The 26,131-nt window shown below is 31.6% G+C and overlaps 1 protein-coding gene across 1 annotated transcript; it reads left to right on the top strand.

The window, feature by feature from the left end:
* The first annotated feature begins 3,076 nt into the window (after window positions 1–3,076).
* Window positions 3,077–6,221, top strand: LOC114266578 (ammonium transporter 2 member 4). Its single transcript, XM_028207505.2, has 3 exons — window positions 3,077–3,707; window positions 4,494–4,779; window positions 5,575–6,221. The coding sequence occupies exons 1-3, from the start codon at window positions 3,120–3,122 to the stop codon at window positions 6,117–6,119; spliced, it is 1,419 nt and encodes a 472-aa protein (XP_028063306.2). The 5' UTR covers window positions 3,077–3,119; the 3' UTR covers window positions 6,120–6,221.
* The last annotated feature ends 19,910 nt before the right edge of the window (window positions 6,222–26,131 follow it).

Raw genomic sequence — 26,131 nt, 5'->3', positions numbered from 1 at the left:
TAACATACCGGATTTATTTTGTCGAACCAAATAAAAATTACAAGACCAAGTCGAGTGTGTGACACTCTGTCCTTAAGACAGATTCGCCCCGCTACGGTGCTTACGGTTGAGTGGCGTCTATCTCCCAGGATACAATGATCTTCACAAATTGTAGTAGCACTCCAAACAATTTGTTCGGCGAACTAGAACCTGTGTTCTATACTCTCTTTGTTATTTTTCCTAAAACTAGAATGAAGGAAAATGCACTAAATAAAAGTTGGACAGCAATATAAAGAACGCAGACTGAATTTCGGGATTAATCAAAATTGGAATGGGGCTGCCTTTATATAGGCTTTGTTGGCACCTATTCAATTTGAATAGAAAAGGTATGAAGAAGGGACATAACCCTTCCTTTAAAATAAAGAGACACCATGAAAGACTTACACCCTTTCATTCAAATGGAGGTTTGACCCTTCCTTTAAAATAAAAAGACACCATGAAAGGTTACACCATTTCATTCAAACTGGAGTCTATTTCAATTCACAACTACCTCTTTATAAATTTTCCAACACATCCTTGGTCTGCATGCCATGCCACGACCTTAGCCAGCAGTCTGGCATGCCATTGAAGTGCAACTCAGGCGGGTTCGATCAAGTTGTAAGGTTGTCCAAGTCTAACTCAAATTATGCTGAGATCTGCTCAGGCCCGCCTAAGTCCGAATTGTAACTCGAGGTTGCCTGTCCAAGTCCGACCCTAGTTAAACTCGAGTTACCTGAATTGTAAATGAATTTCAATTTTTTTTTTCGCAGTTACATTATTAAATTATTAAAATTTGACTCTCTCTCTCTCTCTATATATATATATATATATATTTATAAAAAATCATTAATACCATCAAAACAAATAATTTATATAATATAAGAAAAATAGCTGTAGTAATCATTACAATTTATGAGTGAAAAAAAAAGAGAGTAAAATTTTATATTATTTGTATGTATAATATATTCAATATGATTTAATAATTTAAATTACTTTAATATCATGTAATGACTAATAATTTATATGTATATTTAATATTTTTATATATTTATATATTATAATTCGGGTTTCAGGTTGCTTGGGTTGTTTGATATCTTTGCCAAAGTCCGCCCAAATTTAATTTGAGCTTCTAAATTTTTGCCTAAACCTGTACCGAATTTGAAAATATCATATCTAAATCCTAAAATAATTCAGATTATTTTAGAATTGCTCAAGTTAAGCTCACCCATGTTACACCCCTACCTGCCATTGTCTTTGCATAGTTTCCACATTTATAAACTTTTTTCACATTGAAATAAGAACATATATAAATTTATAATGTTGACAAATCACGTCAGTTCATGATGTATCAAGCTGGGAAAGATCAATTTACGATGGCGTTATGATCTATAAATAAATAAAAATATTGCGTATTTTAAAAAATAAATTAAAAAACATTGAACTATATTATTCAAGTTTATACTTTATTTGTGTGGTTGACCCTCAAAATAAATATGATTTATACATTCTAAATCATAGGTACCAACATTTCTAAAAAGAAAATTTATATCAATAGTTCTTGTATTTTTTATTGTATGTTATTTTGGTCATTCCATTTTTAATTGGGTTGATTTGACTTCTAATTTTAGATTTTATACTAATTTAGTCAAAGTTAAATCAGTGAGCTAATTAAGTTTATAAATTTTCTCTAAAAAAACATAACACATGTTGTTCATATGTGTATTTTTCATTTTTTTTTTTTTAAAAAAAAGAGGCTAACAAACATAATCAATGTGATCAAATTGAGGTAAAATTACAAATTCAGAATCAAAATCAAAGAAATTATAAGAATCAAAATAACACAAAAATCAAAGTATAAAAATTAACAATGTAATTTATCTTTTAAAAAGAATTTTAGGTAATAAAATATAAAACCATGATAATGAACCAGAACCGTAAAGGTTAAGAATCAAGCCATAAAATAGTAATAAATTGTGTGAATGAGTCCTAGGGAATTTCATAGTAGGTATCATTAGCTGCACGAAGAAGCCCCACCCAACTCCGCTTCTCGGGCGGAAATTCCCCTGCTTCAACTTTCCCATGGGTTTCTCAGCCTCAAGTGGCATATGTCTCGTCTCAAATTACCTAGTATTTCCCAGATGAAAAATTATAAAGGCCATTTTAGTAATTTAACCTAGCACTCCACATAGTCAAACACAAAAAACAATATAAGCCAGACATGAAACAGCAGTGTCCAACAGGGTCCAATCCACCCACCCAAGAGAATTTGAAGTTTTTTTAAATGGAAAGTCTGTTAACCACTCGAAATTTTTTGGGTGGATAATTGTGTTGCAGAGATTAATTTGTGTAATCTCAGGTTTAAATGGAATTTATGTCAGGTGTGATGAAAATTAATTTTTGAATTAATAAGAGCGGATTTGCAATATTACTCATTTTTAAAAGATGGTTTGGGGTTAGCCATTCAATTTGAGGAGTAGTTCGATTTAGTTGGCTCATTTCTGAGTTGATCTCAATAATCAAAACTATTTATATTTTAAGATTTAATAAAAAATCAATATAATCGGATATTGTAATTGTATGTTTAAATTACATTTATATTAAAAAATAGACGATAAATATAATGTAAAAATAAAATTTTATATTTTTCATAATACAAATGTGATTCAAATATATAATTATCGATTTTTTATTATCTTAACTTTTTGTATGAATATCTTAATAAATGAATATTAAAAAATAAATAATTCAAATTACTAAAATCTGTCCGAAAATAGATTTATTGAGAGCATCTTCAACCTATATGTCAAAACCTACGTGAGATATCAACAATCAAATTTGACCCCAAATTGTTGCTCCACTTCATATGTTAAACATGACATTAATTTAGCAAAGATTGAGAGCATGTCAAAATTAATTATAGCACTTTTCTAAAAATAAAATAATATTTCATTAATTTATTTTTCAATAATAAAATAAGAAAATTTGGCATAGGTATTGTCCCAAGGTAGATCCAAACCCCCCAATATATAACCCCCTCACTATCCTTGTATCAAAACTTGACCACACTCTCATAAAAATCCCATCGTCCGATCACCGTCGACATGGAGCTACCGCCGAACCTGATAACCGACGATGCAAGTCCATATTGGATGAACAAAGGCGACAACGCGTGGCAGCTGACGGCGGCCACTCTGGTGGGCCTGCAGAGCGTGCCGGGCCTGGTGATACTCTACGGAAGCATCGTAAAAAAGAAATGGGCAGTGAACTCGGCATTCATGGCCTTTTACGCCTTCGCGGCGGTCCTCGTCTGTTGGGTAGGGTGGGGGTACCAAATGTCGTTCGGACACAAATTCATTCATTTCCTGGGCAGACCGAACGTGGCATTGGACCAGAAGTTCCTGCTGAAACAGACCTTTTCGGGGATGTTTCCGAACGCCACGATGGTGTTTTTTCAGTTTGTTTTCGCGGCGATTACGCTGATTTTAATCGCGGGGGCTTTGTTAGGGAGGATGAATTTTTACGCGTGGATGATGTTTGTGCCGATTTGGATGACGTTTTCGTATACGGTAGGAGCGTATAGTATATGGTGTCCGGATGGTTGGTTGTCGAAGATGGGAGTCATTGATTACTCCGGTGGCTTTGTCATTCACCTTTCTTCTGGTGTTGCTGGTTTCACTGCTGCTTATTGGGTAACTACTACTACCTCTACTCTACCTCTACGTAACCATGCTAAACTATCACCTTAAGTTTTTATTTTTATTTATTTTTTAAGGGTAAATTACATTTATCTTTCTTTAAATTTGAAGAAAGTTAATCTAATTTTATACTTTTGATATAATTATATTGAATTCTTTTTTGAGCATTGTTATTTAAACCAAAAAATTAGACACACTCAAAAAAATGATTGGTTGATAATTAAATCTTTAATTATCAACAAATCACTTTCTTGACACGTCACTAGGTTTATAAAGTGAATATAAAAAGTGAATTTGTATATCATTTTTTTTCTTTTTTAGTATATTAAAGTGACTGAAAGTAATACAGATGGTGAATAACACTGCAATATATAAACATATATATATATATACATTTTAATTAAAAATAGAAGAAAATATTATTTTTTATTTATACAACTAACAAATTATTTATAAATATGATTTAACTGTTATGTGAATTAAAATTTTAAAGGAATTAATATAATATGTTAAAAAATAAAATTAACTGTATTTTTTTATTAAAAAAAATTAGTGTAATTTACCTTCTATATATAATATAAAAAATAAAAAATTTATTGTTAAAAACATATATAACAATTGATATTAGATTAATTTAATTTTTTTTGTATAAATATTTTTTTAATTAATTATTTGAAATTAACAATTTAAATCAATGAAGTGAGCCTTAAGGTCGCCAATTCATCTAATTTTTAGCAAACTTATACTTAAAAAATTTATTTAAAAAATTGGTGGAATTAGGTGGGACCAAGAGCAAGCCAAGACAGAGAGAGGTTTCCGCCAAACAACATACTGCTGATGCTGGCAGGTGCGGGGCTATTATGGATGGGGTGGACAGGATTCAACGGTGGAGATCCATACGTGGCAAGCATAGACGCATCTCTGGCCGTCCTTAATACGCACGTGTGTGCAGCCACCAGCTTGCTGACGTGGCTACTCCTTGATATTCTCTTCTTCGAAAAGCCTTCTGTCATTGGTGCCACCCAAGGCATGATCACCGGCTTGGTCTGCATCACCCCTGCTGCCGGTTCGTTCAATTTAATTGACCAATGTTGTGGATTCATTCCTTCTCAAACAAAATATTTTTAAAAAATATATAATAAGTAATATTAGTGAAATATAAGTTTTTTTTTTTTTTATAAAAAAATTAATCAAATTTACTGTTCCAAGCACAATATAAGATAAATTAAATTATTCAAGTTCAGTTTAGATTTGATTCATTAAAAGTTGAATCAAAATGGAATATTCGTATAAAAAAAATTAGGAAAAATTACAAATATTCTATTAAGATTGGATTAAAATACAAATTGTCACCTGTAGTTTTATAAATTGCATCCTGCCTCTTGAAAATTTTAATTTCATAACAAATAGTTCATTTTGTTAATAAATTATTAAGTCAATTAACAGTTTTTAATAATATCATAAATTTATTTTAATTAATAATTCAAGTAATTTTATTATTGTATAAGAGAGTAGTAAGAAATTTAATTTTTTTAATCAATTATGTTAAATAAAAAAAATTGACAATAGAATATTTATAATTTTTGGAATTGTAAATAACAATTATATTTTAAACAAATCTCAAACAATGTATTTATAAAATAAATAAATAAATAAATAAATAAATAAATAAACTTAAAAAGTAAATTTATATATCATTTTCCTAAATAAATTCAAGCACTCTTCAATCACAAATACATCTTGGGTTTAACGAAGAAAATTCATACTATAATATATAATTGTAAATATTTTATTTTATTTTTATTTTACATACTATTTGAATTGTATGTCATAAAAATACTGTTACATTTGTTTTGAGCAGGAGTGGTGCAAGGTTGGGCAGCCATAATAATGGGAATTCTATCAGGAAGCATTCCATGGTACACTATGATGGTCCTCCACAAGAAAATCTGGTTACTCAAACAAGTAGATGACACCATGGCCGTCTTCCACACCCACGCCGTCGCCGGCAGCCTCGGAGGCCTCCTCGCCGGCCTCTTTGCCGAGCCCCGCCTTTGCCGCCTCTTCTACATGGTCGACAACTGGCAACACTACACCGGTCTTCTCTATGCCTTCCACGCCGGCAACGTCGGTGCTGGCTTCAAACAACTTTGGGTTCAGATTCTGGGAATTGGGTTTATCATCGTTTTGAATGTTTGCATGACTAGCTTGATTTGTGTTTTGATTAGGTTTGTTGTTCCTCTGAGAATGTCTGAGGAGGAACTCAGAGAAGGGGATGAAGCTGTACATGGTGAACAGGCTTATGCGCTGTGGGGAGATGGAGAGAAGTTTGAGAACTCGAAATTTAACTCGGTTGGTGGTCTTGATGATCTTCCTAGATCCAAAGGTGACATTCAAATGGTGTGAGACTCATCATCCTTGCTTGTCAGCTGTTGTTGAGTGCACTATTTGAGAATGGCTTTTTTCTGGTTTGGGTATGAATAAGGAAAGAAAAATTATAAGTACACAACCTTGAATACAACTCTCTTATTTGAGATATGTCTCCATATGTGATCATATTCTGTGCATGTAAAAAAACTGATATGAGAATTCATTTCGAGTTTCAAGATTCTGTCACTTCGACATTTCTTTTTTAAAAATTAAGATTACGCTTGGTTAAATTTATAGAATCTGTTTTAAAAATAATTTAAAAACTAGTTTGGTGAAAAAATAAAATTGAAAAATAGTTTGGTTTTCTCTTTTTTGAGGTGGAAATAATTTTTGAAAATTTAAAATATTTTTTTTGATGTTTGTTTTTGTGAAATAGTTTCTAATTTTTCAACAAAAATTTAGAAATAAGTTTTAAAAACTCAACCAAATGAAGTCTAAAACTTTAGGGATTGTTTATCCATTGAACATTAATATTGGATTGGATATTTTTTACTCCAATTTAATATTAAGTTTAAGAATGAGTAAACAAAATTTAAACTTATAGTTTACAAAAGGTGCAGAAGTGGTATAATTTTGGAGTTCGGACTGGACTTTCCAATTAATATTCAGCATAACGCAAAAGAGTAAAGTTAATATAGAGAATCAATGTAAAAGCATTATGGACTTTGTGATTTGATTTTTTCGAAGCATTTTTACATGTCCCCATGGACCAATTAGGTATGTTGAAGTTGGCCGTAGTCTCCTGCAATGCTTCCTGCGGTGGTTACTCTTCAATTCTATGGCGGCGAAGCGATGAGCTTGAAATGTTGTTGGGTGAGATCCCTCATGCAACTCAATCTTCATCACCCACAAAGCAATGTTCATCATGTTGTTGGGTGAGATCCCTCATGCAACTCAATCTTCATCACCCACAAAGCAATGTTCATCATGTTCATAGTTTTGTAATCCAATGAATGGCATGATCTATGGTAAATATGATGATGACCCATCAAGTCATTATAATTATTCATGTCTCTCTCCTGTTAGTCAGTTCTCTCTTCAATCTGATTGTTCATCCTCAGTGGTTCTAGAAACCCATTAACCCAGAATTTCAAAGCAAATGACTAAGTTTATTTATGAGGTGATTCAAAAAAAGAGAGTTTAAAGACACCATAGATATAGAAATTTGGGAAATTTCATGGTCCCAAATTTTGGAACTATAGATTTTTCAGGTTCATTTTCAAGCTTGTCCAGATTGTAGTGTGGTAGATCTCAACCCCACAAAACTCAAGAAATCAAACCCACTTAAACCAAACCCATTTACAACAAGAAGAAATCAAACCTCGCCTCGCCGTCGCCGTTTCGTTTTACCGACTTCACTCCTTCAGCTTCGTCTCTCACCTCTTCTCTGATGGATGAGAGAGAAAGGAAAATAGGGGGAAAGGAGAACATGAGCCCAAAAAAAAAAAAAAAAAACTCAAAACGACGTCGTTTTGAAATCACCACAGGAAGCATTGCAGGAGACCACGGCAGATGATCCGAACTCGGTTTGAGTAAGGTTGATGTGTAATCAAGACCATGCTTACGTCGCTAAGCTAGCGCAAGAACACTTGGGTTGCCTTGTGTAAATCCGCAGTGTAATAAGCCCATGTTGAGCGCTTTTTGGACTTCTTTTACTTAAAAATGTTTGTGTTCTGTTATGGACTGATCCAATTCTAACTGCTTTGGAAAGAAAGAGTGGATTGGGCAAGGCCCAACGAGTAGATTGGTGGAGACAGAAACAACATGAAATATATACTAATATGAAAGAGCATTGCAGGCAGTTTTTTCTTAGCAAAATTTACTACTGAGAACAGACTAATTTAGTAATTTTTTAATTATTTAGTTAAAATATGAATTAAAAAAAATTAGTATGTTTGCGATGGTTTTTTAACTTTTTACGAAAAGATGTGCAAAAAGTAGAGAGAAAAGAGAATCTTTGACTTTTTGGTATGGGTTGTTGACTTTTTGACTAATTTAGTAATTTTTTGACTTTTTGACTAAAAAGTTCGGTTGCCAAACGAAGCCTATTTTTTAGTAGAATGCGAGATACATTGGCCTCGTTTGGGAATGCGAGATACATTGGTCTCGTTTGGGAACATGCTAATTTAGTAATTTTTTGGTTATTTGACTAAAATATGAGCTAAAAAAAACTAATATGTTTGGGATGACTTTTTGACTTTTTACAAAAAAATGTGCAAAAAATAGAGAGAAAGGAGAATCTTTAACTTTTTTATATGAGTTGTTAATTTTTTGACTAATTTAATAATTTTTTGACTTTTTAACTAAAAAAGAGAATTGAAAATTCCCAAACAAGGCCTTAAAAAGATATTGGTTCACGGATACACTTTATGGTTCCTAACATTGTTGTTTTTATACACTTTATGGTTCCTAAATACAAAAATCTCTCATATTTAAGCTTTGCCTGACTTAGCCTCCGTTTGGGAAGTGGATTGACTTTTTGATTTTTTAATTTTTTTGACTATTTTAGTCTGGTGCTAAAAAGTTTGGTTTGGAAAGGACTTTTTGACTTTTTTGAATTTTTTTGTGAGAGAGGAGTGTAATGATTATGGGTTGGATTTGATGTTTTATTTTTGGTGACAAAAATAGCCTATTTTATTTTTTTGTGACTATTTTAGTCCCTAACCTACCAAAACCAACTTCCCAAACTATGCCGTAAAATGATATTACAATCTCAAGCTCGTATAACAAATTCGCATATAAAATAAAATTAATATTATGAAACTATAATTTTGTAGTTAAGTTGACGCAAAAAAAAAATAATGTCATTGCATCTTAAGTGTAGACTTAGGCTTCGTTTGGGAATAGACTTTTTTAATAACTTGTTAGTTTTTTTACTAAAATATGATGTAAAAAAATTAGTATGTTTGAAGTGACTTTTTGATTTTTTATGAAAAGGTATGCAAAAAGTAAAGAGAAAATAGAATTTTTGACTTTTTGGTATAGGTTGTTGACTTTAATAACTTTTTAACTAAAATCAGCACTTGTCAAATGAAGCCTTAAGTATGTTTCCATCTTAAGTGCATTTTAAAAAAAATTAAATAAATTGTATAATATATGTAGATGTCATTTGCAAATAAACCCATATAATAAATGGCCTTAAAAAATCATTAAAACCGTATTATATAAAATTTTGATGTCAATTTAAAACCTTTAAAAAAGTAAAAACGGAACATATTCATTCCTAAACTTTAGAAAAGTTTATACTAAGTAGACTAGCCCCGGTTATTTATGCACTCCTAAGGTAATGCAAAAGGAATGTTAATTTGTTTAAGAAAATAAATTAACTAAAGTACACCTTGTTAACATACACTATAAATTACACACTAAATAAATAAATTACACTCTAAATGAAGGTCCCCACTGATCCATAGACTACATAGTGAATGCTTAAATTAGAATGATGCTATCAATACTATATAGATCAGAGCAAAATACTGATTAATCAACAATTTAAAAATAACTTGGCATAATTACTATATTGTATTTAGGAGCAAAGTTACCAAACCTTAACGTCATCATTATAAACTTAGTACAAACCCACATGATCATAGAAATTTCACAGAAAACTTAAATATTGCAACAAGGTTATCACACTTGGACTAAGGAAGGATTATCTTAACAACGGCTCTATAGAGAGAGAGAGAGAGAGAGAGAGAGAGAGAGGGCATGTGAAGAGAGCATGCATCGATGAGAGAAGCCCATTTACTTTTGGCAGTTAGGCTACGCTTCCCAAGCAATAGTGGGAAAGCAGACCCTTTACATTCATTTCAATGAAAAAACCTGCAAAAATAAACAACCTAAAAGACCGTTAAGCATCTCTCACTACTAGTACCATCACTTTCACTTTGTCCTTTTTTGGCCCATAAATAAACTAGCCCCAGTCACTCCTCCTTGGAGAATGTACCTCCTATGTATTAAGAGGGAATTATGGCACAAAGGCAATAAGAAAAAAAAAAATTATAAAAATATATGAAGTGTAAGTGATTCTATCCTGAGGTGCGAGTGAAGTGATGTGGGGGTGTAAGTGTGATTTATACCTCTTCATATTTATGTTAAAAAAAAAGGTTTGCTCCACCGGGGTGTAATCCTCCCATATATTAATGGGTAATTGTATTTCAATAAAATAGTGAAAGAATAATTATATTATAGATAAGAAAAAAAATTATGAAAGTTATAAAAAAAATATTTACACCATACATGGAAAAAACTTGCTCATAAAAATGAAAATATTTTTCACTATCCAACTTATTTGCGATTTTTTTCATATTAATTTGAGTAATGTTACACTTACCATCTTTTTATATCACCTTCAATATATCATCTTATATGTCAACATGTGTATTACTATTGAATAATACTATATGTGCCAATAATGTGTTGACATATAAAGTGATTAACTAAGAGTGACATAAAAAACGACAAGTTTACTGTTACACTATTAATTCACATGCCAAACTCTCCCTCTCTGTTCTAGTAGTAGTACCAGACCTCCATAGCATGCCCTTGTGGATCTTTGAGGTGCTTTGCTTCCATCAAAGCAAACCCTACATCACATTAGCATGTTTGGTAATTTCTCGCAGCGAAAGTCCAGATTTATTGCTTTCCTTTATGTCAATTATGTGGAACTACAACTATACTCGGTACTATATACGCTCATGAAAGCCAATAAATGGAGTACAATAATGAGATTACTTACAGTCCTATTGCACGAAGAACATAATGATTTACTTTGTGCTCGGCCATATCAAAGCTCTCGATCTCACTTTTTATTAAATTGCCATTAATAAGTGACAATGTACCACCACGTTATCTCAATTGCATAGCGTACACGTTTCATAAAATATTTTCTCATTTTATGAATAACCAATAGTAGTGAACTTTTACAAGGCACATAATTCAAATATTTTAAAAATATTTCAAAATAATTTATGAGATTCCGTAATTGTTTGATGAGATTGCTAAAATTTGAAGTGTTTACAATGTAATAGAATAAATCTTTACTACATCACAATTTAATGGGTCTAACCGACATCACATATATTTTATTTGACAATACATAAGGTATGATTATTAAATTTATGTAAACTCATGTGCGAGAAATTTCTTACAATAAATTCTCAAAGTGGGTGAAGAACTCCAAATAAAATCAAAGAATAAATCCACACAAAAATGGAAAAATGAAAACTCTTTCAACACCTAATGAAGCTATAAGCCCAAATTATTGGCGTAGGAAGCAAGTTGTAAAGCTATAAGCCCAAATTATTGGCATGGGAAGCAAATCATCAATAGAGGTGTAATTTTGGCCTAGCTCGGCCGGGCTCATGTCAGGCCTTACGGGCTCCCGCCAAAAAATCTGGCCGGGTCACTGGCCAGAAAACTAGTCCCAGGCCCTAACCCAGGGGTATTCGGGCTTTGGGCGGGCCAGTGGGCCGGACCCTTGAGTTTGGGCTTGGGCTTTGGGCAGGTCTAAACAAATTTTTTTATTTTTTAAAAATTGTTTCATCAAAATTTTATTATTTTCTATAAAAAATAACACTGGGCCTCGGGCCGGGTTTTTGGGCGGGCCTTGAACGGGCCGATGGGCCGGGCTTCAAAATGATGGACCGGGCCCACATCGGGCCGCGGGCAGATTTCGGGCCGCCTGCTGACCACGGGCCAAAATTACACCCTTAGTCATCAACATATTTATGGAGCTTGATTGGGAAGAATTTCACTCAAAGGAAAAAAAAAAAGTGTATGGGATAGTAAGGAAGGTATTAGCACACATACTAATAAGATGCAATGTTAGATGAATCTAACATCAAGCCATAAGAATTGATATATTTATTAATAGATTAATTAGAGTTCCTAATGTTTCTATCATACAAATATATTTATGCTTTATTTGGTTCATTAAAATGAAATGAAATATAATGGCTATTCTTTAAAATCTCTTAATGGTGAATGATAATTTTATTTACAGTGTATTTTTTTTATTAATTTTTTAAATAAACTAAACTTGAAAATAAATATTTTAATAGAATAATTATTTTATTCTACTCAATTCTAGTGAACTAGACATTATCTTCTCTTCTTTTTTTTTTCTTTTTTTTTTTTATAATTTTGTTTCATATAAGATATGATAATGAAACCTAATGAATTACAATCATAGTAATGAATGACAATACATACTTTTTACAAAGAAACTCTCAAATTAAGAGAGAAAGCCCTAATTAATATATAGAAAGTAACACCGACACTCAGGGAAAGAAATTTAAACCAACGACTTCCTAATGAGATACAAGAATTTTGACCATTACCTTATACACGGAATATTGGTAGATGCCATCTCATATGCTTGTTTTATCCCTAATTATTGTTTGTTTTTAGGATAACTAAAGATGTCATGTGCATTAATTGTTAGGTGATATGTGCTTTTACTTTTAGATATGGGTGAGATTTGACTCTTGGTTGGGCTCAAACCTTGACACATATATATAATCAGCCTTGATTGGCCTGAGACATTGGATTGTAATCTTACAATGGAGAAAGGATTTAACCTGCACTACTTGTTGACAAGGATGACAACTTTATGTGCACATGCACTAAGCTCTATTGGTTAACGGGACAAAAAGAAAATAAAAAAATCAGAATGATTCACAAGAGATTGTTTCAGTTGATTCAAGTTTATTTGAGAAATATTAGACGCATTCTGTGATTTATATGTATCCAATCTTAGAATTCATTTTCTACCATTTTTTTTTTTTTTTTTTTGCAGGACATATATCCTTTACTGAAAAAGAAAAGAAATTAATACAATGAATTTAGAAGTATCAAACCTCTTTTGTTACAGTTTTAAAAATAGTTCACTTGCCATTATTTAGGAATTATTTGTTTAATTGCTCACATTAAGCCTAAGTTTCAAATAATTATTAATGGATATTTTTTAAAAGAAAAATGTTACAAATCTCAGAAGTTTTATTAAATATCTTACAGTCCCATGTGAATCCCACATTAGTTTTAGTAAAAATTAGTAAAATTTGTTACAAAAATTTAGTAAAATTTTTATAATCTCTAGTTACTAAAACTTTTCAAAAACTTTTAGCCTTCGTTTGAGATGTAGGTTAACTTTTTAGCTTTTTGATTTTTTAGCTATTTGTTTAAGTCTAAAAAGTCTCGTTTGGAATGAATTTTTTGATTTTTTTAACTTTTATGAAAAAAATAATAATAATTATGATTTAAATGTGATACTTCATTTTATTAATTTTTTAACTTCTTCTTCTTCTTCTTCTTCTTTTATTTATTTTTATTTTTTTTTTGACTACCTTAATCCAAACCATTTCCGCCAAACATAGCGGTAGTGGTCTCAAGAGCGACACAGCACTCATTAGCGGACACACGGGGCTGGTGGGGCCACGACTCCTCCCCTCAAAATCTATAAAATTATTATTTGATATATTATCATTTTTAAAAAAAAAAAATAACATTTTGACCTTTTTAAAATTTATATAATTTTACTTTAATCCCTTTAAAATTTAAAATTTAACATTTTGACACTTTTAAAATTTATATAATTTTACTTTAATCCCTTCACAATTTGAATAATTTTATCTAAAAATCAAAACAATTCTCATAGCGTTAGTGGCAGACCCAGAAATTAAACAAATAAATAACGGTCGATGGACTATTTTTAAAACTATAAACTCTTAAGTATTATGTGTGGTCTCGAGGGCGATGCTATAGGATTTTTTTCTTAAAAATAAAAAAATAAAAAAATAATAATAATAATAATTTAGATCTTTCTAAACTAGAAAAATCTGAGAAATACAAAATTCTAATAAAAATTTAATTTTTTTTAACTGAAGACAAAAAAATAAAATAGACCATTTTATCATTTTTCAAATATGGTAGATCTATTAAATTATTATTATTTTCAATTTTCAACTAAATAAACTGAAACCAAACAACCATAAATAACCCCCAAAAAAAAAAGTTTTTTTTAAAAAAAATAAAATCAAAACTGAGCCTAAGAGTTTTTGTATGATTATAATTTATTTTGTATTTGATTCTTATTGCAATTACTAGTTCATTGCATTACAATTCACTGTAATAAATAAAAAAATAAACCCTATGAAATACATAAAAACACACTATGCCATTGATATATAAAATTAAGGTCATCTTCCTACTTTATTAAAAAAAAATTAAAAAAAACAAAAAAAGGTCTTCTGGTTGAGGGGGTAGGCTTTGATAGGATAATTTTTTATCAAGGGAGATAGCAGTATTTAAAGTGGTCCAACAATTAAACCCTAGCAGAGAGAAGAATCAGAATCACATCTCTTCATGATCGATTCAGCATTCCCAAAGTCAAATTAAACCCAAGCAACATATTTTGTGGAATAAAATATGAAAAAAGGGCTTTGTTTGAGCACATGAGTATGAAGCTTAGGGCACATTTTCCTTCAAAGGGTCTGAAGAAAAAAATATTTATCCAATCTAATGTACCCCCACTAGTGATTTTATTTATGCCCTTTTTCCTTAGGGGTACCCTATATATATATATATATTAGTATTAGTATAGTGCAGTGGCTGAATAAACTGCCCCAACTTTTCCATACAGAGGAATGTGAAATCCAGTTAAAAAGACATTAGGATAGTGAGGAATGTGGGAGCAGAAGAGAGGGGGTGGAGGGTGGGTGAGAGAACATGGGAGCTTCTGGTTGGAAACTGTGCTATCTCAACCCCATTCATGTAACCAGGACATGGGTGGCTAGCCCCACTCATTTTCACTTTCTCAAAAATTATTAATTATTCTTAAAAATTTTATGTAATATTATTTAGGTCGCAATACATAGGTTATGTCTGTCATGTGAGACTAAAAATATTTTAGTCACAAAAAAATAAAATAGGATAAAATCTTAATAATACAAAATATTACATCTAAAGTATAATAATTTCATTTTTTCTTTTATAAAAGTCAAAAAAAAAAAATAAAAAAAACTCATTTCAAACAAAATTTTTTAATCCAGACTAAACAGTGGCTGAATAGTGCAGTGGCTGAATAAACTGCCCCAACTTTTCCATACAGAGGAATGTGAAATCCAGTTAAAAAGACATTAGAGGATAGTGAGGAATGTGGGAGGACTATCATTTTTTTTACCTAACAAAAAAGTGAGCTAACATATCTTACTAATAATTCTTTTTAGTATGTGATTAGTTTGAAACACTATGGGTCTTTTGGAAAGAAAATAAAAGGTTAATTTTTAATTTTTTATTCATTTTAAGTCACATTGCATCTCACATTTTTTACTTATAAAAAGATAAAATAGATTAAAAAAGTTAAAAAATTAACTTTTTATCAACTTTTCAAAACAATCCTATATAAATAACATCGCATGATACTAAAGAACTTGCCCTAATTTCGAGATCATATGCACTTGTGAATTATTTATGTATCAAAAGGTAAGGGGGCCTGCACATCTGAAATGCATGTGGGTTAATTAAAAAGGAGAGAGAAAGTGATGAAATGTAGAAAAAATATTGCTTGTTTTTTTTTTTATGTATATATTTTAATAACAATAATATTATATAAATTTAAAAATCATATTAATAATTAAGAAAATTTTATAATACACAACTCAAAAAAGTGTACCATGCCTAATTACAATCTTTTGTGGGGTTATTTCCAACACAAAAAGTGTATCATATGCCGAATTATCTTACTAATTATCTTTGTATCTTCACATCATATATATTAGTTCAGATTTCTTTAATTTTATTTATTAAAAAATATTGATATGATTACATCAAAATTATAAAATTTATTATATCTAAATTTCAAGAAAGGTCAGTGTAATTTATCCCATTTTTAAAATACTACCATTATATCATTTTGATAATAAATTATGTGTAAAATTTTTATAAGAAAAAATTATATATATAATAATAATAATTGGAGTAGAGTCAGGACATAGAAAGAGATAGTTAGGATTATAAGATATGAAAAATAAGTACATCTTGGAAGCATGTTTACATACCAATAGACCCACATGGAGCAACCAGAAGAGCAATTGATTTTTTTTTGTTGTTGTCTCAAAAGACCTCTATTTTGGTGAGTGGAATCCACTTTAATCAGATTGGCCAGGCCACACAAGTGAATTGTGTACTTCAAAAGGGATATTTGGTCCACAGGAAAGTGATTACTGATTAAAGTTTTTGGCTCCCCCTTGTTATGGATGAGACAATCCATAGGGAAAAAAAAAAGAAAAAGAAAAAGAGCAAGTACATTGCTAAAGTAGTAGAGAAAGATTGATGAAGATACTAATATACATACGTATATAATTGAAGATAATGGTAAATCTAAATCAAAAGCTTTATTGTATTTTTGTTTTTGTTTTTTTTTGGCATGTCCAGGATTTCACCACGACTACTATTCTAGATATATACAATCCTCTCATTTCATACCAAGTAATTTTTTTTAAGAGCTGATTTTTTTTTACTTTTTTAATTTGACTTATTTTTGTATTTAGTTATCATTTTTATTAATTATGTCAATTTTCACAACTTTTTAGATCCGCCTAGAAGACCTAAAATTAAAAATATTGTACTTTGTTTTTGAAAAAAATTCAAAAAAGACAAAAATAAGTTTAGTTTTGTAATTTGGTGATTTTTTTTATTGTCTACTTACATCTTTACTGATTTTTTTAATGATTCAAAATTTTAAAATTTTTAGAATTGTCAAGGTGAGATGGACATAAATAAATAAATAATGACGTAGCGTTAGAGAAAATTTCAGAAAAAAAATTAATAAATAAAAAAGAAAACTGACTTTTAGTTTTAATCATATGAAGTATAAGTACCAGGCTAAAGTAGCCGTCAAGGGAGTGAATAATTTATAAAAAAGAAAAAGAAAAAGAAAAAATGAGCAATGAATTAAACATTTAATCAGTGAACCCATTAATCATTAATCCCCCATTTAAGGTCAAAAAAAGATTAAAAGAATTAGTAATGTTATCAACTAAAAATAAAAACAATAAGTTATATTAATTTTACAACTAAACATGTGAGATGAATTTAAGTACTAATATTTTACTTAAAGTTATGTTTTATTTTATGTAATTATTCATAGAGGTTGATATCTTAAAAGTTTGCCTAACATTCTAAATATAAAGAGTTTTTGGAATAATAGGATAGGACACACACGAGGGAGCCAATCAAAAGACAAACCAACCCAAGTTGGAACAAAGAACTTGGGTTTGACCAGTTAGGTACACACTATGAGATTGCATTAATTTGAAATATGGTTATTATTATTATTATTATTATTATTATTATTATTATTACTTTTTTGGTTTTTTATTTGCTGAGGTAGGTGATGTCACTTTAGGCATTAAATCACCTAGAAATGATTTCTTTAATTCAATAAAAAAATTTAATTACACCCCAATTGTTGAGACCAAGATATACATTTGCTCAAGTCAATGACCACATCTGACATGTATTATATGTAAATAAATATAGTTGGTTAGGGATACATACATATTTTGCTAATATCACAAGCAAAGTGTCCTTTACTAAAGTTATTTAATCTATACTTGATGTAAATTATGTTTAGGTTACGTGGAAGAATAAATCCCATATAAAAAAGGGGACAAAGTTAAGAAATTCACAAAGAAATAATGAGAAAGTGAAACCTAATAAGATCTTGTAGGGGATTAATTAATTTCATAACAAAAAAAGAAACTTAGTTAATGCCTGATCATGAAATTAATAAGATCTTCTAGGGGACTAATTAATTTCATAACCAAAAAAAAAAAAAAGTAACTTAATTAATACGATGCATGATCATAAAATTAATGCAACATAATTAAAAGGATTATTTGTAGTATTAACTTATAATATTCTCAAATTAATAAGAGTATTAGTTACGAAATGAGTGGAGTTGACTTGATCCCCTTTAATAAGTTGGATAGGAGATAAGATCAAGCTCTTGATTCTTTTTTAGCAACCACATTAATGGGGAGCACTAGAGGCATAGCCAAGACTACTGGGAGGCGAAAAAAAAGAATGTGGTAGATTATGCCTGGTAAATGGTAGGAATGGCAACGAGGCGGGGCGGGGCGGGGGCGAGGGTTGCCCACTCCGTCCCCGATCCCCGAAAGTATAGAACTCCCCGTCCCCACCCTCGATCCCCGACGGGGAACCCCTCACTCCCCCCACCCCCGTTCCCTAACGAGGATCGGGTTTTCCCGACCCCGAAAAATCCCCAATGGTAAAGGAATTACAAAGCTGAGTCGTCGTCGTCGTCGTCGCACACACACACACACACACACACACACACACACATCTAAGATCTGAGTCGTCATTATCATCCTCATCATCATCTCTCACACATACACATACACATCTATAGATCTGAGATCTGAGTCGCAATCATCATTGTCATCACACACACCCAGACACATAGGGAGAGAAGAGAGGTCTCGATCGGTGACGGGCGGCGAGCTTGAGAGAGAAGATGGAGACTTTGGTTACGGTGGAGCAACGAGCGGCGGAACTGTCAAAGCTCTGGTGCAACAAGCTTGAGAGAGAAGATGGAGACTGGTTGCGCCGCTAGTATCAAGCGGCGTAGTGCGGCTATGGCGGCGGAGAGACAAGAGATAGAGAGCGGCGGAAGAAGAGGGGATCTGAGATGAGAGAGAGAGAGAGAGATCTGAAATGAGAGACAGGAGAGGAGGTGTGTTTTGTTAGATCTGTGATAAGAGAGAGAGAGATGAGTATATATTATATATAGTGGGTTGGTGAGTGAGAGAGGAGAGGGAGGCAAGGCAGAAACGGGACGGGAAACGGAGCCGGGGCAGTAGAACTTATCACCGTCCCCGACTCGAAAATGATCAGGAATTTTTTTTTGAATACCGTCCCCGGCCCGTCGAGGGCATTTTTAGAGGAAACCCCGTGTTAATTGGGGTCGAGTCCCCGACGGACCGGGTTTAAATTGCCATCTCTAGTAAATGGTGAGTAGATTAAATTTAAAAGAATTCAATGAATATTAGATAATTACTTAGGGTGTGTTTGGTAACGTTTACGTTTTCAGTTTATATTTACAAAAATTTTATAAACTGGTTTTTGTTTATTTTTTGTTTATTTTTAGAAAAACATAAACTACAAACATGTTTGGTAATTGACAAAATGTTTAAAAAATATAAAAAATAGTGAAAAATGGCAAGTGGTAGCAAGTGGCGGCGAAAGACGGTGGTGGAAAGTGGTGACGGTGGGTGGTGGGTACCTGGTGGTGGATGGGTGATGGTGGCGGGTGGTAGCAAGTGGGTGGTGGTGGTGGTGGTGGTGGTGGCGGCGGTGGCAGTGGCGGTGGCGGGTGGTGGGTGGTGGTGGCAGGTGGGTGGCGGATGGCGGGTGGTGGTAGGTGGTGGCGGGTAGGTTGTGGTGGCGGGTAGGTGGCAGGTGATGGTAGTGGGTGGGTGGGAGACGGTGGCGGGTGGTGGGTTGTGGGTGATGGCGAGTGGGTGGTGGTGGTGGTGGTGGTGGTGGTAGTGGTGGCGGTGGCGGGTGGTGGGTGGTTGTGGCAGGTGGGTGGCGGATGGCGGATGGCGGGTGGTGGCAGGTGGCAGGTGGGTGGCGGATAGCGGGTGGGTGGTGATGGTGGTTCGGTGGGTGACGGTGGCGGGTGGTGGGTGGTAGCGAGTGGGTAGTGGTGGCAGCGGCGGTGGGTGGCGGGTGGCGGGTGGTAGGTGATAGCGAGTGGGTGGTGGTGAGTAGTGGTGGTAGGTAGGTAGCGGGTGGGTGATGGTGTTGGTAGTGGTGGTGGGTGGTGGTGGCAGGTGGGTGGTGAGTGGTGATGGCAAGTAGGTGGCGGGTGGTGGTGGCGGGCGACAGATGGTAGTGGCGGGTGGTGGGCGGTGGATGGCAGGTGGGTGGTAGGTGGTGGGTGGTGGTTGGTGGTGGTGGTGGTGGTGGTGGTGGCAAGAGGTGGGTGGTGATGGTGGCGAGTGGGTGGCAAGTGGGTGGTGGTGGCAGGTGGGTGGTGAGTGGTGGTGACAGGTGGTGGTGGGGGGGGTGGGTGGTGGTGGAAAATGGCGGCGGGTGGTGGGTAGTGGTGGCGGAAGACGGTGGTGGAAAATGGTGGCGGGTGGTGGCTAGTGTTGGGTGGTAAAAAAAAAAAAAACTGAAAACTCAAAATGAAAACACATTTTTTGTGTTTTTATTTTTTGGCCAAATTTATAAATTGAGACCACTGATTTATAAATCAAAAATTTTACCAAACAAGTTTTTATTTGAGTTTTTTTAAATTTTTATAAATATAAACAGAAAATTGAAAATGTAAGTGTTACTAAACAGCACCTTAATAAAGAGTTTAGTTTAAGTTTAGATATGCTATCCACTTTTCATAAATTTATGTTATCATTTAAATATTTACTCAAAGTATCTAAGCTCATATAATTTAAGTGACTCATTAAATAATTATAGGAATTCAAATAAAAAGCCAATTAGAATTTTACTAATTTTATCAAAAAAAAATTATAATATGATTTTACACTAATTAAGTGGACTAAATTTCTTATTTATTATACAATTTTTAAAATATATATTTTTTAAATTAAATTTGTAAGAGACTAAATACATAACACATTAAATTTTAAAGAGCAACCATCATATAGAGTGGACTTTTTAAAAAATGCCAAATTAGATTTGAGAGGATAATTACATGGGGGTGTAATTTATTATTATTTTTTTAAAGAATGCACGCTAACACTTTCAAACAAATTTTTTTATTGTATGTATTAGGTGGAACCCAATGAAAAGTGACCCTTTTATTTTTAAAAAATCAATGTGCTGAAAGGAGGACTAAGCTGAAAGTGTAATTCTTAAAAATCAACTTATAAAACTTTTAATGGTAAGTTATTTTAAAGTTTTAAAATATTTTACTTATTTTTTACTTAATCAAAAAAATATTTTGCATCAAGATAAATTGAGTATATAAGTGCCTAATCTAGACGATTAGGTGACGTGGCCAAATATGGACATAGCATTATTTATAATCTATGGAATTGGTTGATAAACAAGATTAATAGTGAGGGGATTAATAATCTATGAGATTAATGTAGGATTGATTACCAAACTAGATTAGTGAAATATATAATTCCCTCTTGTCCATATTTATTTTGCAATAGATATGAAAATATATAATCGTAATTATATGTATGTTTGTGTTATTTAAAAAATCGATCAATTTTGTTGGATAGAATAATTATTAGAATCTAATCCGAATAATAAAATTTGTAACCAAATAATAGAATGTGATTTTCATAGAGTAATAATTTCAATCTTATGTTATAAACCATTAAAATCAAACAAGCCCGATAGGTAGAGATCATCCCACTTATTTAACTATTTCGGATAATACGAGGTTTTGGCTTAGTGGCTGTATTCAAATTTTATGAAAATGAGTTTGATACTTTTCAATTATTTGTCTCATTATGAGGGTTGTGATTGTATTGAGCGACTGTTAAGTTATGTGGTATCTCTATAATGGTTGTTTGGTTCTAGATATGCATAGTTGGAACTTGGACTAAAATTATCCAGTTTAATTTAGTTATTCTTACATTTATTAAAAATATCCTATCGTTTGACCCCTCAAAAAAACCTATTTTGGATTAATTGGATACTACTGATTAATACTAGGGCTAATACTGTGCAAAAAATAAAATATTTTATGTAACATATGCCATCTAAAATTTGATTTGATCGAGCACTCACAAAATAAGACCTCGTTTGAGAACATACTATTTTAGTAAATTTTTTGACTTTTTGGTTAAAATATGAGATAAAAAAATTAGTATGTTTGGAATGATTTTTTGATTTTTTACGAAAAGATATGTAAAATTGACTTTTTAGTACGTATTTGTAGACTTTTTAATTTTTTTAATAACTTTTGACTTTTAGACTAAAACAAACAGTTCCCCAACAACGCATAAATTTCTTGAATTCTGCATTTACTATATGACAAATGAGCAGAAAGGTATACCAGATAAACTCAATTCGAAATCTGTAACAAATAATGAATTCAAGAGTGCAACAGATCAACTCGACCATCTATATAAAAAGGTACATTCTCGTTACTGTGGATGACAATAGGTGGTTTTGGGGCATATACATGCATGAATTCTTCCAAAGTCGAATACTTTTTAAAAGTCAAGGTCTGTTTTGGAACTCACACTCAACATCCATGGCTGGACCTTAGCCTCCTTGTCGGATGGCCAAATCTGGGAAAAGCTTTTGTCCAGTCGAGGTTAAAGTAATTTTGTTTGGCTTTCAGTTTTTAAATGCAGTTTTTGAATTTTTATTTTTCTTATTTGTGTCATTAGTTTCTTTTTTATATATAAATATTTTGATCAGTTCTTTTAATTTTTAGATGCATTTAATTTAGATATACTTAAAAAATAATATATTTGTGAAAAAATTAAATTTGAAAAACTCAAAATGAATATAAAAATTCAGTATATTTTTTTGTTATTTATATTAAATTTTTTTAGATTTCTTTACAAATATTTTATTTTTTAAGTACATTTACATTAAGTGCATCTTAAAAAAAAAGTTTCACTAAAATCTGAAAAAATATATATATTAAAGACAATAAAAACACACACGCACACACAAAATACTCAAAAGCAAATAGAGGGAATATGTTTATTTAAATTTTATCAAAAATAATTTACAATTAGAATTTTTGTACTGAATATTTATAAAAAATAATATGGTACATGTATAAAATTATAAAAAATAATATGGTACATGTATAAAATTATGAACAATAATAGTGAGTGTTTTGATTTGAAATAAAAATTCACAAACAATCATATTATTCTATATAAAAATTTTGTTTGTATATCATCACTCTTATTTTATTCACAAAAGAAATATGATTTCAAAATTGCAAAATTTATGTTTATATTTGTGCTCATATCACAATATATATTTATATACGTAGATAACATATTTTTAAGTAGAGTTTCGTGTATACGGAGGTCGACTATGTGGCATGACTTCAAACCAAGGTGCCATGTGACATAACAAGAATGATGGAGGTTATAGCAGAGACTAAACTTGATCAATGTATGAAAAGTCTAATAATACAAAAATCAAATCACAGAATAGGATACAACTCTTTCACATAAGGCAAGTTTTACTTTTATACGTGTCCCGTGTTTATACTTATATGAGAGGATTATGTTTGATTCTGTTATTAATTTTTGTAGTAAAAGAATTTTAATGTATAACTCCCAGTTCGAGTAGTCCCGATGAAGAAGTGGTGCTTGCTAGATAAGTGTATTTTTACTTCAAAAATGAGACATACAAACATATCACATATAACCAAAGTTTTAAAGTAGTAGAGCAATAGTTAGTTCTCCTAGAAATTTTTGCTAGCTTTATCATCAAAGTGGCATTTGATTGACATGCATAACTTCGATTTTGTATTCAAAGATCTCGGCCTATCCATTTTAAGAGTTCAATATCATTTCTCAGTCTTCATAGAAAGCATTTGTCTTAATATTTGTGTCGTCAAAATTTTACTATAAGATGTTTTGGAAATATGATTAAAAGTTGTTTTTAACCTTTTTTTTTTTTTTTTTTTGATTTCTTTGTAAGAGAGGAAAGTGAGTTAAAGGTTGAAAATTGACTTTTAGCCCCCTTCCAAAAACACCCCTATATCTCATAATTAAAACCATAACAAAAGTCTTATTATGATCATGACTATAAGGGGAGAAAAAAGTATATGCACCTAAAAGAAAGAAAATCCAATCAATAAATTTTTAGCAAAATATATATACAATTGCCAACATATAATTAGGGGACGAGGATGAACTTTGTCTCATTGCTGAAAAATATTTATTTAAAAATAAATAAAATTAAATACCCAAAATTGACAAAAATCTGAAAAGAAAAATCAATAATAAACAGCCAAATGAAAAACGAGATTTCAAATGCTTTAAAATGGAGTACAGTACAAGCATTCTTGGTGGGTGGTTGATAGACCGACTTTAAAATATACACTACAAAGAACGTACACTTCTGATCTGTGCTCGCTTTGTTTTCACATCTATGGTTTAAAGAGGCCTCTCGTACTGTAGTGTTAGTGTGATATATGCACTAGTAATAGTTTTTTTTTTTTTTTTTGAAAAAAAAATACTTTGTGAAGATGTCATAACATCGGTAAGCCTTAACCCCAAGATAATTTTGTATAAATTGTGTACTTAAATAAAATAAATAGATTTATATTGAACAATCATTTTGAATTTCAGAACAAGAACATGTTAGAATTTACAGAAATTCATAATAACATAAAACTAATAGAAGGAAGCAAACCGAAACCTCTGTAATATCACAGTATCCTTAAAACAAATTAGCCGCTTCACTGTAAATGCTGGAGGAACATCGACTTCTGTCTCTCAGGATACGACGGTTTAGATCGAGCTAACGCAGATGCACCTTCTATTAGTTTTGGCAAACTTGATAATGGTTGCACTCTCTTTACTAAGAACCAAAGAATGGACTAGCAAAAGATAGAAAAAAATTTCTTTGGTGAAAAAAATCATCTCCACCTTTTTTATCTCAAAACATCTCTATTTTCCATCAAAAATTTCTCAAAACTCTCCTTTTAAGTTGGAGGGGAAAGACCCTTTTTATACTTGTAGGGAAGAGGCTTAGCCATGAAGGCTACCATAAAACTTAGTATCAATGGCCATCAACTCTAGCCTTTACGGCTAAAGTTACAAGGTGCAAAACTCCCATGTGCATAATGATCATCAACTCTGTCATCAAAAGATAAGAGTTATAAAGGTTGAATAAATAAATATATATATATATATATATATATAATGCTATTTAAACAATCCAATTAGATGAGTCGCAAAATGGATACGGATATTGAGTCACAACCCGATCCACACCCAGTGTAAAACATATGCACAAGACAAGCCCAGTCCAGCATAGCACAATATAACCCATGCCCAAAACTAAGTCCAACACATGCACATATATAAGCCTAGGCCAGTCCAGACCAAGACTAAACCTAAGTCCAAGTCCAAATCTAGGCCCAAGCCCAACTTCTATTGACGCTCACTTTATGAGACAATTCTCATTCACAACTCAACGGTTTCAGCCCATCATTTTTATGTTGTAATCTTCTCATTTGAAAGAATACAAAACCACTTAGACCCACTTCAACCGGCGGTTGAATCCCAACTTGCTTGGTTAGGTTTTTCAAAAAATACTTTTTAAAAAATTCTACTTTCTTATTTTTCGTGTTTTTTTTTTTTTTTTTTTTACTATTTTTTTAAGGCCAAGTTTGGCAACTCCAATATAATCTATTTTTTTATCTTTTTATCTTTTTTTCATCACATCACCTCTCTATTTTTCTGAACATTTTTTCATAAAAAGACAAAAAATACACTTATTTAGATCATCTCAAACAACCCCTAAATATTTTTTTTTACTTTTTAGATCTAAAAAGTAAAAAAAATTGTGAATAAAACCTTTTAAAAATTCACTAAATACTAAAAATACAAAAAAAAAATACGAGAATTTTTAGTACATTTTTTGCATTTTTATGTATTTTTAAATGTTTTAAAATATTTTTTCACAAATTTTTTACTTTTTAGATACATCTAAGTAAGGTGCATCTAAAAAAGTAAAAAAAAATATTTAAAATTTTAAAAATATTCACTAAAAATAAAAAAATACGAAAACTAAAAAACTCTGCTTTTAAAAAACATAATCCAAAAAACTCAAACCAAACACACTGATTATTTTCTAACAGATAACCGATTGACGGCCATATTTAACTCAACTTATAAGAAGGACCCACCGCCGAGGTAAGCACTAGTTATAGTTTGTGAGTACGAATCTCTTGCCATTTTATTAACATTTGTAAAAGAAAAAGTCTACTAATC

The sequence above is a fragment of the Camellia sinensis genome, chromosome 12 (assembly GCF_055761805.1).
Source record: "Camellia sinensis isolate YWXY chromosome 12, ASM5576180v1, whole genome shotgun sequence".
Lineage (NCBI taxonomy): Eukaryota > Viridiplantae > Streptophyta > Magnoliopsida > Ericales > Theaceae > Camellia > Camellia sinensis.
Note: the sequence above shows the minus strand (reverse complement) of the source record. Positions and strands in the feature narration are given on the sequence as shown.

Bases quoted from the DNA above. Each gene is read 5' to 3' on its own strand.
- LOC114266578 (XM_028207505.2), top strand. From the start codon at position 3,120: ATGGAGCTACCGCCGAACCTGATAACCGACGATGCAAGTCCATATTGG. The intron at 3,708-4,493 runs GTAACTACTACT...TGGTGGAATTAG, and splicing joins GTTTCACTGCTGCTTATTGG to GTGGGACCAAGAGCAAGCCA. The intron at 4,780-5,574 runs GTTCGTTCAATT...TGTTTTGAGCAG, and splicing joins CTGCATCACCCCTGCTGCCG to GAGTGGTGCAAGGTTGGGCA.